At 35.7% G+C, this 16350-nt stretch overlaps 1 protein-coding gene across 1 annotated transcript in view; it reads left to right on the top strand.

Moving 5' to 3' along the window:
* MCMDC2 (minichromosome maintenance domain containing 2) overlaps positions 1–16350 on the top strand; it is a 38652-nt gene that overhangs the window by 19119 nt on the left and 3183 nt on the right. The window contains exons 11-13 of the mRNA XM_014838505.3: positions 3616–3795; positions 7118–7260; positions 11270–11379. Of these exons, the coding sequence (XP_014693991.1) occupies positions 3616–3795; positions 7118–7260; positions 11270–11379 (433 nt within the window). The remainder of the gene's footprint in view (positions 1–3615; positions 3796–7117; positions 7261–11269; positions 11380–16350) is intronic.

Below are 16350 nucleotides of genomic sequence, written 5' to 3'. Positions count from 1 at the left end.
TTTCATTGATCTGTGTGCCTGTTTTTCTGCCAGTACTATGCTGTTTTGATTACTATAGCTTTGTAGCGTATTTTGAAGTCAGGGATTGTGATGCTTCCAGCTTTGTTCTTTTTTCTCAGAATTGCTTAGGCAATGTGGGGGTCTTTTGATATTCCGTATAAATTTTAGGATTCTTTGTTCTATTTCTATGAAAAATGTCACTGGGATTTTGATGAGGATTGCATTGAGTCTTTAGATTGCTTTAGGTAATATGGACCTTTTAACTATGTTAATTCTTCCAATCCATGAGCGTGGAATATCGTTCCATTTCTTTGTGTCTTCAGTTTCTTTCTACAATGTCTTACAGTTTTCAGCATAAAGGTCTTTTGTCTGCTTGGTTAAATTTATTCCTAGGTAATTTTTGTTATTATTGTAATTGTAAATGGGATTGTATTCTTTGTTTGTTTTTTTCTGAGGAAGATTGGCCCTGAGCTAACATCCATGCCCATCTTCCTCTACTTTATGTCTGGGACGCTTGCCACAGCATGGCTTGCCAAGTGGTATGTAGGTCCACACCTGGGATCCGAACCAGCAAACCAGGGCCGCCGAAGCAGAATGTGTGAACTTAACTGCTGCGCCACCAGGCCAGCCCCAATGGAATTGTATTCTTGATTTCTCTTCCTACTAGTTCATTGGTAGTGTATAGAAATGCAACTGATTTTTATATGTTGATTTTGTAGTCTGCAACTTTGTTGTAGTTGTTGATTATTTCTAATAGCTTTCTGGTGGATTCTTAGGGTTTTCTATATATAGAATCATGTCATCTGCAAATAGTGACAGTTTTATTTCTTCCTTTCCAATTTGGATACCTTTTATTTCTTTTTCTTGCCTAATTGCTCTGGCTAGGACTTCCAATACTATGTTGAATAAGAGTGGTGAGAGTGAGCATTCTTGTCTTGTTCTTCTTCTTAGAGGAATAGCTTTCAGTTTTTCACTCCTGAGTCTGATGTTGGCTATGGGTTTCTTATATATGGCCTTTGCTATGTTGAGGTACTTTCCTTCTATACCCATTTTATTGAGAGTTTTTATCGTAAATGGATGTTGAATCTTGTTAAATGCTTTCTCTGCATCTATTGAGATGACCATGTGATTTTTATTCATTTTGTTAATGTGATGTATCACATTGATTGATTTGCAGATGTTGAACCATCCCTGCATCCCTGGAATAAATCCCACTTGATCATGGTGTATGATCCTTTTAATGTATTGTATTAGATTCGCTAATATTTTGTTGAGGATTTTTGCATCTATGTTCATCAGTGATATTGCCTGTAATTTTCCTTTTTTGTTTTGTCCTTGTCTGGTTTTGGTATCAGGGTAATGTTGGCCTCAAAAAACAAATTAGGAAGCGTCCTATCTTCTTCAATTTTGGAAGAGTTTGAGAAAGATAAGTATTAAATCTTCTTTGAATGTTTGGTAGAATTCACCAGAGAAGCCAGCTGGTCCTGGACTTTTGTTTCTCAGCAGGTTTTTGATTACTGCTTCAATCTCTTTACTTGTGATTGGTCTATTCACATTCTCTATTTCTTCTTGATTCAGTTTTGGGAAATTGTATGATTCTAAGAGTTTATTCATTTCTTCTAGGGTATTCAATTTGTTGGTAGACAGTTTTTCATAGTTTTCTCTTTTAGTACTTTGTATTTTTTTGTAATTTCTCTTTTCATTTCTGATTTTATTTAATTGAGCTTTCACTCTTTTTTACTTAGTGAGTCTAGCTAAGGATTTGTGAGTTTTGTTTCTCTTTTCAAAGACCAGCTCTTAGTTTCATTGATCTTTTCTATTGTCTTTTTAGTCTCCATTTATTTCTGCTCTTATTTTTATTATTCCCTTCCTTCTACTACTGTTTGTTTTTTTCCTTTTTCTAGTTCTTTTATGTATAGTATTAGATTGTTAACTTGACATTTTTCTTGTTTCTTGAGGTAGGCCTGTATTGCCATATATACCCTCTTAGTACTGCTTTTCCCACATCCCATAGGTTTTGGTATGTTGTGTTTTCATTTTCATTTGTGTCTAGGTACTTTTTGATTTCTTCATTGATCCAGTAGTTGTTCAGTAGCATATTATTTCCACATATTTGAAACTTTTCCAGCTTTCTTCTTGTAGTTGATTTCTAGTTTCATATCATTGTGGTCAGAAAAGATGCTTGATATGATTTCAAACTTCTTAAATTTATTGAGACTTGATTTGTTTCCAAACATATGGTCTATCTTTGAGAATGTTCTGTGTGCACTTGAAAAGAATGTGTATGCTGCTTCTTTTAGATGGAATGTTGTATATATATTTATTAAGTACATCCAGTCTAGTGTTTTATTTAAGGTCAATATTTCCTTGTTGACTCTCTGTCTGGATGATCTATCCATTGGTGTTAGTGGGGTATTAAAGTCCTCTACTATTATTGTGTAGCTGTCAGTTTCTCCATCTAGGTCTGTTACTCGTTGCTTTATATACTTTGGTGCTCCTATATTAGATTCCTATATATTAATAGATGTTATGTCTTCTTGGTGGAATGTTCCCTTTATCATTATATAATGTCCTTCTTTGTCTCTTGTTATCTTTTTTGGCTTGAAGTCTGTTTTGTCTAATATAAGTATGGCTACACCCGCTTCCTTTTTGTTGCCATTTGCTTAGAGTATCATACTTCCACCCCTTCACTCTGAGCCTATGTTTGTCTTTAGAGCTGAGATGGGTCTCCTGGATGCAGCATATTGTTGTATCTTGTTTTCTAGTCCAGCCATTCTGTGTCTTTTGATTGGTGAATTCAATCCATTTACATTTAGGGTGATTATTGATATTTGAGGGCTTAAGCCTGCCATTTTATCTTTTATTTTCTGGTTGTTCTATATTTCCATTGTTTCTTTTTCCCTGTGTTTCTGTCTGCTGTTTCAGTTTGGTGGTTTTCTGTAATGTGTTTCTAAATTTCCTCTTTTTTTATGTTTTGTGACTGTCCTTTGAGTTTTTGCTTTGTGATTACTATGAGGTTTGTAGAAAAGATCTCATAGATGAGATGTGCTTTTTCTGCTGATAGCATCTTATCTCCATTTGCTGTGCAGTTTTGGTCCTTTACCTCTTCCTCTTCTATGTTTTTCTTGTCACTAATTATCCCTTTTTGTATTGTGAGTTTGTTACCAAATTGAAGTGGTTATAGTTATTTTTAATGCTTTCTTTCCCTTTGGCCTTTATGTTATAACTGTTTATTAATCTATTCTGATATACAGTTGCAATTTTCTGATTCTGTCTATTATCACCCTGCTCAAAGCTTTGTATACGTTTGCTCACTAATTTTCTCTTCCATATGGTCTGCTCTATTTCCAATGCTTTCTAATAATAAAGAGCATTTAAAAAAAATTGTTTACCACAATTTTCCCATGCTATTCAGAAATCACTTTAATAAGTAATAACTAATAATAAAAAATAAAATAATAATTATAATTATATAATTTAATATAATTAAATATTATAATATAAATATATTAATAATTTAAATAATAATTATACATACTTCTCATAATTATTTCCAAAAAGTTTGTGAAAATGCCAGAGTTTAATGTTTTCCTTTTACATTTTCATTTGATGTAGGATTGCAGTTTGATTCCAGCTAATCTGTTAGAGGCATTTGTATTATTGATTAACTGCAATGAATCATCTCCTTGCCACCCACTTCTTCCTACTGTGCATCATACTTTAAAGAAAGCCATTGATCCTGAAGGGCTGCTTTATATAGCTTCTAAACAGTTTACAACTGAAGATTTTGAAAAGGTAAATGTAGGAAAAATGATTACCAAGAATACTTGTGCTAACGATCCTCAATTTAAATAGTACTCCATTTGAGCGTTCAATTTTCTTTATTTAGGTTTCCTTTATTCCAATTTGCTTCCAGCTTTAAACATTTTAAAGACATTGTATAGAAAGTATTTAGGATTATTATAAATAAAAAACTGTATAAGGGCATAGATACTAAAATGTTGAACTTATTCTTTGCACCCTTGTCCAGATCACTATAGCTTAAATAATCTCAATGAAAAGAAAACCAAAATATAATATTTCTACAGAAAATTATGATGACAGGCTATATAGATATACAGTTATTCAAAGGGATTTCCTTTATATGAATTCAGAATTCTGACTTTAAGGAATATCTATCATGAGTCACTAACCCATTTTAGTGTCCTGACATAAAAACATGTCTGGCATGTCCTGAGAGTAGATGACGTAAATTTAGTAATGATTCTCATAGCTATTGTCGACAAAAATAATCCATAATGAATTCTATAAATGAAAATTGGTATGAGTTTATTATGAGCCAGATCTGAGGGCTAGCTTAGCCCCGGGCCTTCCTTCCCCAAGAAAGGAAGGGCACCAAAGATGTGGGGATGTACAGAGTGATTATATACCATCAAAGAGCATGTATTACATATGATTGAAATGTCCCTTTTACAATAGTCACGAGGTTGCTCTGTCGGCACAGTGACTGATGGACACAGCAGGTAGCCCGTTTGTTGTCTCAAGTTGGGTGGTCACAGGGTGGGTGCAGCAATCAATTCCTAGCCTAGGGAGAGATGCTTATCCTAAGGAAATGCCAATATGAGGGAAGTTGCATCTTTATCTTAAGACCATTTGTTCTTGTCTGGGAGGTAACAAATGTTTAAAGCAGACATACAATGCATGCTCAACGGCCATGTCAGGCCCTTTTCAAAAAACAAAGTCAGGCTGAATTACACCAAATGGCTTCCTCATATACCCTAATATATCCTATTGCTCGCCATTTGTTTCCCACTGTTAAAGGTACTCAAGTATTTACAAGTAAAGCCTTTTTAACTTTAACTATTCAGAAATCTGTCCACAGTAGAGTTAAAATACCTAGGTTGGATAGACAAAAGGCAGGAAATATTGGGAAGTGGGAATCCATGGGTCTAAATTTTTTTTGCATAGCTGCCTTCCTTGTAAGCCTATTGCATGGGTAAAAGGTTGAAAGGTGAGGTGGACTTAAAAATGAATTATGAGCATTGTTTATTCCCATAGATTAGAACAGAAAAAGAACAATATTTATGATACAATAAGGTCTTTTTGTTTGTTTTAGGATATAAGAATAAAGTAGCTAGTCTCTAAGAATTAGGGTACTAAATATTTAGACACACTAATGACCTGGAGATATTTTTGCCTAGTTTTTCCCTGAAAAACAAACAAAAAAATCTGTCGAGGTATTAATTAGTTAGGTATTTACTAAATACTTTATATATATGAGTCTATTTCTCTTTTTTTATATTCTCACAGAAACGTAAATTTTCTTCTTTAAATAGTTGATCTTTAATTGAGATAAAAACAAGATACATGAAACAATTAAGAGACAATTGAAGTGCTAAGCTGGGTGGTGCTGATTATAAGTATTTTAGGAATTCAGAAAGGGAGATATCAAGTAGAATGCAAGAGTTGGGAAGGCTTCATGGAGGAGGTGAGACTTTAGTTGGACCTTAAGAAAAGGTAAGATGTAGATGGCAGGAAGGATGGGCATCCTAGACAGAAAAAAAAAAAATGTAAGAGCAAAGACATAAAAGTAGAAATAAGTATACGTGGAAAACTATGAGAAGACCTGCCTGACTGGAGCAAAATTTGTATTATGGAGTCATCGGGATTAGGATTTGGGAAATTTACAATAAGCCTTAAAGCTCAGGCAAAAGAATTTATAGTTGATTTGTCAGAGTTTAGAGAACAGTTGTAGACGTTCCTAGGCTAGTGAAATAGTGAAAATTATTTCTCCAGAAGATAAATCTGTTCGTCACACAAAACAGATTTGATGGAATATGTTGCAGCCTGGGTTCTAGGAGGCCAACTGAGATGGGGTTTAGTGTGCCAGTGTTTATTAGAGAGTGCTCTTCTGTCAATACCTGTGGAAAGGAGAAGGAAGCAGGTTTGGGCAAAGGAAGGAGTCAAGCTGCGATGCAGGCCCCAAGGTAGCTTCTGGCTGGCCCCACAAAGAGCTCTGGAGCTAAAGAGACCCACCAGGGTTGTCCTGCTTTAGATAGAAATAGAGAGGCTTTATAACACCATTCTTCCACTTCAGCCTCAATCAGCCATTTGATATGGGCTATACTGAGGCAATCCCTAAAGAAATTGACAACTGGAGGCCAACGCTGACAGCACTCCCAGTAGGTGGGGCAACAAGTCCTTTCCTGAAGGGGAATAGAGGTGGCACATCACTGTGCCTCCATAGGGTAGAACTAGGGAGGGCCACTGATGTTATTAATAGTATTATTATCCACTTTTGAAGGCGTGGAGAGAACCGTGGATTATAAAGAGAATAAAGCAGACAGGACATATCCAGATCTTTAAAAAAAAGTTGTATTTAAAATATAAATATTATAGTTAACAACCTTATTACTGTTAATTGTTCTTTTTGGTTCTATGAGTTGAAAAAGCAGAAAACCACTAAGATGGTGAAAAGTCTGGAAATTATGTCATGGAATAAAGACTTAGGAACTGGGAATCACTCAGAAAGAAAAAAGCACAAAACTCAGAGGAAATAGTGAAAATCATTATGTTGAAGACTTATTCTTTAACCAAAATTTTACTGAATCTCCAAGGCCCACCTTCATAGTAGTTATACAGTACCTCCCACATTGCTGGTGTTCAGTTGTGTTCTTTAAAAGGAAGGAAGGGAAGTAAGGAGGGCAAATAGCTCTAGGGCCAATGAGAGAAAGTTATAGGGAATTCAACTGTCAAAGGATTAAAGCTATTCAAAGGGAAATGAGCTCTGAAGGAAGCCACTCTCCCACTGAAAGGCTCTAAGTGAGCCTTTATTCTGGGGGAAGCAAAGACTTGATAGGCATTCAAAGACATTGCATAGAACACTTCTAAGAGGGAGGAAGAAATTATTCTGGGTAAACGTTAATATTCATTACAAGCCTAAGACTATGATTTAAAGTGCTCAATGATTTTGGAATGGCCCCAGATATTTAATCAATTTTGATATAAATAAAACATGCAAACTTTTAAAAATAAAATGACAATGTACTTTGTATTTTTGTAATATAGATTCTATAATAAAGTTTGAATCTCATAAAATTTTCACACTTTAATTTAGCTGCTGGCTTTTGCAAAGAATTTGAATGTAGAATTCAGCTTGGAGGCAGAAAGAATGATTCATGGCTATTATCTAGCAAGTCGCAGAATCAGAACAGATTCTATATGTGGATCAAAACTGTCATCATCTGCATTAAAATATTTGTAGGTATTCAATGCAAAATCTTAAAGCCAGTATTGACTTTTAAATGATGTCTTTAATGAACTTATTTATCTGTTTCACTTTTTTCTTTGTTTATTTGATTCCTCATTGGTTGGTTTACAATTTACCTTGTTCCAACAGAATTTAAAGTGACTTAACTCCTTTTGTTATATTGTTTTTTGGGTTTTTTTTTTTTTTGGTGATGCCAGAAGCTAACATCTGTTGCCAATCTTCCTCTATTTTTTGTATGTGGGATGCCACCATAGCATCACTTGATGAGCAGCATGTAGGTCCATGCTTGGGATCTGGACCGGTGAATCCCAGGCTGCTGAAGTGGAGGGCAAGAACTTAACCACAACACCACTGGGCCGGCCCTTTATATTGTTACATCAGTTGAACTTCCAATAATTTGTTTTTCACTAAATTAATTTTTATTGGACCTCCTGTATGACATGTGCATGAGAAAATTTCTGATTTCAAATGCAAATGATTGTTTTTTAAAACGTGACTATTTATGGCCCTGGCCCTGTGGCCAAGTGGTTAAAGTTCTGCGTGCTCTGCTTCAGTGGCCAGAGGTTCGCAGGTTCAGATCCTGGGTGCAGACCTACTCCACGTGTCAGCCATGCTGTGGGGGCATCCCACATACAAAGTAGAGGAAAACTGGCACAGATGTTAGCTCAAGGCTAATCTTCCTCAATTAAAAAAAGAGGAGGAGGATTGGCAACGGATGTTAGCTCAGGGTGAATCTTCCTCACACACACACGAAAACAAAGTGACTGCTTACATTCTAGGTATTTTGTAGTTGAATCTAGAAAAATTCTTTTTAAGTATATTTTACTTTAAAATACTTTAATAGACTCATCTATTATTATTCCTCTAAAAGTTTTTCTAAAAAACTAATTTTTATTATAAAAGTAAAGTGTGGACACAGTAAAAGAAAAGTCTAAAATGTCCTGCTAACCCTACCCATTCCTATCCCACTCTCTAGAGACAATCACTGTTAACAGTTTTTGTATATCCTTCCAGAAATTATCTATTCAAATACTAGCATATACAAATATGTAACTTAAATATATGATGTATATTAAATATATATTTTATTTGAATATATTATATATTTTTAGATGTATGTGTTATTTAAACTGTTAAAAAAGCAAAATTCAACTGAGTAAATTTGAAGAACTAATTGGCTTTATTCAACAATTCATGAATTAGGCAGCATCCCATCTAACAAATAGAAAGGAACTCCAAGGGCTATACAAAATGGAAGATTTTATGGACAGAAGTGGGTAGAAAAGGAAGTTTCTAACAAAGAGTATATTGTTTCAGACAGGGTCATCTTCCTTTGGGATAAGGATGGGGGTCTAAACGGCAGATTACCACACTAGTGCTGATCAGGTAATTCTAGATTGACTGCTTAAAGATCACATCCCTTTGTGAGGATGTGAAACTTTGTGAGAGGGTGAAACTGTAATTAGCTGAGATATTAAGTCTTGGTTTGCTGATGTGGGGCTTAGCACAAGTGACTCCATTTTGGGCTTATTGTCTCTTTTTTAACAAAACATTTTATATATATAAATATATATAATAGATAAATATAAATATATATATTCATATGGGTAGATATTTTCTTTTTGCCCAAATGAAATCATGCATGATATACATATCATATTATCAGCACATAGGGGCTGGTCTGGTGATGCAGCGGTTAAGTTTGCATGTTCTGCTTCGGCAGCCTGGGGTTCACCGGTTTGGATCCCTGGTGTGGACCTACACACCACTCATCAAGCCATGCTGTGGCAGGTGTCCTACATATAAAACAGAGGAAGATGGGCATGGATGTTAGCTCAGGGCCAATCTTCCTCAGCAAAAAGAGGAGGATTGGCGGCAGATATTAGTTCAGGGCTAATCTTCCTCAAAAAAAAGAAAATTATCAGCACATAAAGGATTACTTCGTTCTGTTTTAATAGCTGCATTAACAGTTTTAGTGTGTTTTGATGTGGCTGTACTATAATTTAAATAGCCCCTATTGACAGACCTTTACACTTCCTTTGATATAGATTAATTAATGTATGATCTCAAACAAATTATGAAGTAGGACCAGGAGTAAAATAATCCATTAAATAAATAAATATCTTGTTATAAATGCAATATAAAATAAGAGAAGTGAAGGACTGGCAGGAAATATCAACTATAAGTCTGTAAGAGATAAATAGGTTTAGTTAATTTCTCCCACTGTATATGTTTTTCCTCTGTATAAAAAGGTATTTTTTATTTAAACTCACACAGTTTCAGTTTACATTTGACTATATTGATCCAAAAATTAAGCAGAATTAATTTTAATATGATAACTCTACTTTTTCCCATTGTAGAAATAAACACTAGAGGTGGAGATGAGGTTTATGAAATAGCAAAATAAATGAACCACTACTCAGAAGAGTCATAAACCTTGATTTTTTCTCCTGCTTCTATAGATAGTAACCTAATAATACCATCTTTGCTTTTCTAGTGAAGTGGAGCTGAACAATACTCTCTTCTCTCTGAAAGGCTGTATATGTATATGTATATGTATATATATTCTGTCCTGGTCAACATTTTTAGAAGGAGTTTGGGTGAGGAAATCAGCAACATGATAATTAAATTTGTAAATAAACAACTCTGGAGAGATCTTCACAAGCTCAAATGATGATTTTAGTCTAACAAGAAGAAAATTAATAGGATAAATGTACTGCCCTCACTTAGGTCCCAATCTCCCTAGTACAAGCGGGAATGGATAGGAAATGGGTGATATGGCTTAAAATGAAAGACTTATTTCATTCTTTATGAGTAAACAATGTAATAAGGCTGTTAATACTTCTGTGATTTGGGGTTGTATTATAGAATATATATAGTATCAAGAGAAAGAAAATGCCAGTTCTGCCTCACCTCTACTCTGCTGGTCAATTACTCCTGTAGTACTGTACTGAAAAGGAATGTTAACCAAATCTGGTCACAAGGAGAGTAGCCAGGATGGTGAGGGGTCTGAAAATTATGTCTCATGACATAGTAAAGGAACTAGGAATACTTATCTTGGAGAAAAGAAAACATAGGACAACTAGAAAAGTTGTCTTTGAATATTTTAAGAGCTGTCACATTTAAGAAGTATTAGACTTGTTCTGTAATCCCAGAAGACTGGTGGGTGGAAATTGCAGTGAAACCAGTTTCAGCTTACGTTTATATAATCTTTGTGGGTGAGTCCCAGAATTTTCAAATGCCTTATTTGAAAGCACAATAACCCTGTGAATTGTTCTTATCCCCATTTCATAACTGAGCTTCAAAAAAATCTCAAACTAAATGATTTATACAAAGTCACACAGCTAGTAAATTCTGGAGACTTAGCCCAGGTTTTCTGATTGCCAAGTCCAGCAATCATTCAAGTACATTGCATATGCCTAAGGGAGATTTTTTTCAGGTAATCAAAGCTAGTTTAAAAATATAAAGGAATGGATTGCCTCATGATTCCTAGCGAATCGTGGGAAAAGTTCAAAAGAGACTGGAAAATAAGTAGCCTGGGATGTTGGAGAGAAAATTCAATTATCTGATGGGAGTTAGAGCTTTGATCCCCAAGATCTCTTCCTACACTGAAGTTTCAAGATTCTATGAGGACTTCAAATAGATGAAGAACTGGAAGAAAACACCAAGGATGTGTCTATAGTTAGGTTAATTCTCCCAACTGTGTATTTATCTGAATAGAACTTAGGGGGGAGGGGAGGAGACATGGAATAATAAAGATAAGCCAGGGTGGAAACCAACTCTTTGATAAGTCAGGATACTTGCTCATTCTGGAATAGTCTATTCAAGTTGGTAGGAAAAAAATGCTTTGAAAAGAAATTAAAAATTTTTTTAAAGTAAGAATATGCTGATCTTTAAGGTGTGGCTTATGTTCATGTGTGTCTTGGTTTGTTCCTGCCAAAATATATATTATCTTTATAATATCAACATATTTTGATTGGCATCAGTTTTCTTTTTTAGAGTTTCCCTATCTGAAGCCCATGCTCGACTGAACTTAAGGAAAAAAGTGCTTAAAGAAGATGTATTAATTGCAGCCTTATTATTTGAAACATCTCTCACATTGAAATATGGTAATCTATTAAATTATTAATGATCACTACAAATAATTATATTTAAACTTAAATATTCTTAGTCTGTTAAATTGAAATGTTACATATATTTTAAAGAATCATAAATTTCTATCAGGTAACGCCTGTTTGAATTTGAACATTTATTAATTGCTTATAGGAAGTATCATTATCTGATATTAAGTTCCTTATTGTGCATGACTGTTTCTAATCTTGAACTTTTGCATTGCTTAAAGAATTCTGAAAAGAAAATGTGCTTAATATAACACATGAAATGACTTTAAATTTATCTTCCTTTTGAAATAACATGCAACATTTGTCAAGCAGCTTTGGAGTCAGGCAAATAGGCAAAGAAAATGTGATTATCTTGCATCACCACCTTCTCTGAATCGCTAGTTATAATACTATGACCATAGCATTTAATTGTTTGAAATGAATGGGGCTTATTATGGTTTTGCTAATAAAAATATAAAAAGGCTCTTAAGGTGAGAGTAAAGAGAGTTAATCTTACAAAGTTCTTTGTTGCATTAGATGAGACATTAATTTTGATGAGATATACCATCCTTCAAACCAAACTTTGGTTCCAGCTCTGGGACTTAAAGGATGTATTAATGTAGACTTTTCTGTGTGTATTTGTTCAGTGCTTAAATTTGCTTTAAATTCAATTTATTTTGTAGTACCTTTCCAAAAAGATCCATTAGAACATTACAACTTTGTTGTATAATTATCTAAATCAAGCATTCTAAACCTAGGATCCATGATACTTAGAGAGTCGTAGGGGCTTGTGAATCCCTACATTATATGTAAATTTGCATATGTCTGTGCTTTATACCTTTTTGCTTAGGAAGATGAATCGTAAGTTTTATCAAATATGTCTTAGAGGTTCATGACCCCCAGAAGAGGTTAATTATCATCCTGAATTAGTTTTATTCACCAAGAGAAAAACACTAGTTCCCAGCCAATGCTAAATAAGAGGAAGGATATATGTGTTTTTATTTTTTATTTTTTCTGCTTTTTCTCCCCAAACCCCCCAGTACATAGTTGTATATTTTAGTTGTGGGTCCTTCCAGTTGTGGCATGTGGGATGCCGCCTCAACATGGCCTGACGAGCAGTGCCATGTCCGCGCCCAGGATCCAAACCCTGGGCCGCCAAAGCAGAGTGCGTGAACTTAACCACTTGGCCACGGGGCCAGCCCCTATGTGTTTTTATTTTTAATTTGCTTTATCTTTACATTCTTCTTTTATTCTATATGTAAAAACACAATTGGAAATAATAAGACATTTTATGTACCATGAAGAAAAAATGCTTCCAAGTTTACTATGACATGCCATCAGAATTGTTAAGATACAACTAGATTTCTGTAAGAAGACAAAAATGTGTGTCTTTGAATTGAAAAACTATGGTATCGTAATATTAAGGACTCCTGTGGTAGAATATGGCTGTTTTCACGTGGTAACTACTTTGTCAAGACTTACTTGAAGCATTTAAGAAAGCATTTGTTAAGGGAAATAAAACTATGTGAGGATTTTTTTTTCCTTTAGTTACTTTTTTGTTTTCATAATGAATTTTAGTTAGGTATATTGATTTTTAAGTCTTAAGCAAAACAATGCTAAGAGCTCCTTAAGTGTTACTTTAAATATAGCAGGCAAATGATCTCTACTCAGGGATATTTTTCTTGGATGCAGAAACCAATAGTTTGTGCTCATGAACTGGATTTAGCAGTTAGGGCAGGGGAGAGAGGGAGGAATTAAAGAAAACTCCCAGGTTTCTACCTTGCGCAACTGAGTGGATCATGGTGCTATTTACCAAGACTGGAAAGAAAGAGAAAAAGGCTTGGGAGAAAAATCAAATTATAGCTATAAGTTTGAGACATGCTACAGAGATATCAATAGACAGGTGTAAGAATCTGGAATTTAGGGGCTGGCTCTGTGGCCAAGTGGTTAAGTTTGCACGCTCTGCTTGGGCCTGGGGTTCGTGGGTTTGGATCCTGGCCATGGACCTACACACTGCTCATCAAGCCATGTTGTGGTGGCATCCCACATAGAAGAAACAGAATGACCTACAATTAGGATGTACAACTATGTACTGGGTCTTTGGGGAGAGAAGGAAAAAAAGAGGAAGATTGGCAACAGATAGCTCAGGGCCAATCTTGAAAGAAAACAAAAAAAGAATCTGGAATTTAGAAGAGAATTCTAACCTAGAAATATAATTTAGGAATCATCAGCACAGAGATTGTACTCACAGCGATGGAATGGATGAAATCACCTAGAGAAGGACTATATAGAGAACTCCAGGACTGCCCTTGAAGAATTGCAATATTTAGAAACGGGTTTGAAGAGGAGGAACACAGGAGATTGAGAAGCAGCAGCTAGAATGTAGAAGGAAAATCAAGTGTGGCATTATAGAAGCCAAGAAAGGAGAGTGTTTCAAGAAGGGAGAGGAGTGGTTAGCTGTATCACGTGCTACTGAGTTTGAGTGACATTAGATTTGGCAATCTAGAGGTTGTAGGTGGCCATGATTAGAGCTATTTCAGTGGAGTGGGGATTTGGGTGCGGTAGGAAGTGAGGATATAGAGATAGCACACATAGACAACTGTGAGATGTTTGACTATGAAGATGAAGAAATAAGGTATTAGGTGGAAAAGGATGTCTGGTCGAGGAAGGGATTTTTTAAAAAGAAGATAATAGATCAAATGATATGCAATAGAGAGTAAACTAATGATACTACAGAAAGAGGGGAAGATCAAAGGAGTGAAGTGTTTAAAACAGTGAGAAGGGATGGGATCTAGAGCACCATATGAAGGTATTGGTCTCTGATAGAAAAGTCACTTCATTTTATAGGATGAAAGACAATGGATACAGAATCAAGCAGGCCTGTAGATTTAGTCATGTATCTACACAAGGTCATCAGCTGAAAACAAAAGATTTGAGGAGAGGAATGGAATATAATAGTCATTGTAGGGGATAGCAGAGCAAGTGAGCTCGAGAAACCCAACAGGGTTGTCAGGCAGTGCAAATTCCCATTTGAGGTTTCTGTGATTCGTTTAAAATAAAGAAATACCATTTATGTGATTTTCTGCCTAGCGGCCTGAATGCAGGCTGAGTTCATGCAGAGTTGAGGTTTTGATAGGTGAGTGTGGCAGTGTTACAGACGGGCAAGGGAGTTGGGGGACTGGCAAAGGAGGGACTTGTAAATTGGTTAAGAGGGAAGGGAACTGAAGGAAGTAGATTGGAGGTCTCTGAGATAGAAGACCTGGAAGCTGGAAGCATAGGAAGTAGTGTAGGGGCGCAGGATGTTTGAACTCATGGTTTTGACGTAAGTTTCTGGGGCTATCAGGTTCCTGGGACCTTTGGGAATGTGTGGTGGAGGCAGAGGGAAAAAGGTCAGGACATAGGGAGGTTGTGAGTTAAATGGATCATTGACTTGGAAATCACTGAATGGCAGGTATTAAAAAAGAGAGGAAGATAGCGGAGGGCTGAGCTGGTTGTTGACTTCACTGTGGAAGTGGAAAGGGTGATAAAGTCCAGATGGCACTGGGCATCAATGGGAGAGAGATTTTTATCAAAAGGAAAGCAGGGGCAAGAATGGTCAGGAAGCTGCAAAGGGGCAGCAAATTAGGCATTGACTCATTCTTGTGACACTAAGGTATGTGGGGTGTTTGAGAAAAAGCAGCTTCACTTGAGAGAGCCACAAGGAAAGCAGCGTACTCAAGGAACAGCAAGGTTTCAGGTAGGGTAAGGCAGTAAAGAGAGCAGTCACAGAAGTCTGAGGCTATCTAAGTGTTTACTGACAACAGACAGCTCTAGGAAGGTAGGTACTGTCTGTGTGGGTAGCAGTTGTACTCCTGGCTAGTCATAGTTAGGTAATCATTCAACGAAACAGAATTTAAGAGCTTAACTCCTACAGTAATAGTCAAGGGTTTTAGGGTTTCTTTTAATTGTGGTAAAATATACATAACATAAAATTCACCATTTTAACTATTTATAAGGACACAGTTCAGTGGCGTCATGTACAACATTCACACTGTTGCACCATTCATCTCCATAACATTTCAACATTTCCCAAACCGAAACGCCATAGCCAATAAACACATAACTCCCCATTTCTCCCTTCCGCAGCCCCTGGCAACCACCATTCTACTTTCTATCTCTATGAATTTGACTTCTCTAGGTACCTCATCTAAGTGGAATCATATATTTATTCTATTTTGTTGGGCTTATTTCACTCATTATAATGTCCTCAAGGTTCATCCATGTTGTAGCATGGATTAAAATTTCCTCCATTGTGTATATATACCACATTTTGTTTATCCATTCATTCATCAATGGCTACTTAGGTTGTTTCCACCTTTGGCCATTGTGACTAATGCTGCTATGAACATGAGTGTACAAATCTCTCTGAGATCTTGCTTTTAATTATTTTGGGTATATACCCAGAAGTGAAATTGCTGGATCATATGGTTAATTGTGTTTAATTTTTTTGATGAAACTCTAGGGTTTTCTATCCGGGTCGCACCATTTTATATTTCCAACAACTGTGCACAAGGGTTCCAACTTCTCCACATCCTTGCCAATTCTTATTTTCTTTTGTTTAGTTTTTGATGGTAGCCATCCTTAGGGGTGTGAGGTGGTATCGCATTGTGGTTTTGATTTGCATTTTTCTAATGATTAGTAATGTTGAACATCTTTTCATGTACTTATTGGAAATTTGTCTATCTTATTTGGAGAAATGTCTGTTCATCTTTTGCCCTTTTTTAATCGGGTTGTCATCGTTGCATTGTAGACACCCTATCAGATACATGACTTGCAAATATTTTCTCCCATTCCATGGGTTGCCTTTTCACTGTTATCTTTTGATGAACAAAAATAGTCTTTTGATGCGATCTATTTTTTTTGTTGCCTGTGCCTTTGGTGCTATATTCTAGAAATTGCCAAATCCAACATCACAAAGCATTTCCCGAATGTTTTTTACTA

Source organism: Equus asinus, chromosome 12 (assembly GCF_041296235.1).
Source record: "Equus asinus isolate D_3611 breed Donkey chromosome 12, EquAss-T2T_v2, whole genome shotgun sequence".
Lineage (NCBI taxonomy): Eukaryota > Metazoa > Chordata > Mammalia > Perissodactyla > Equidae > Equus > Equus asinus.
Note: the sequence above shows the minus strand (reverse complement) of the source record. Positions and strands in the feature narration are given on the sequence as shown.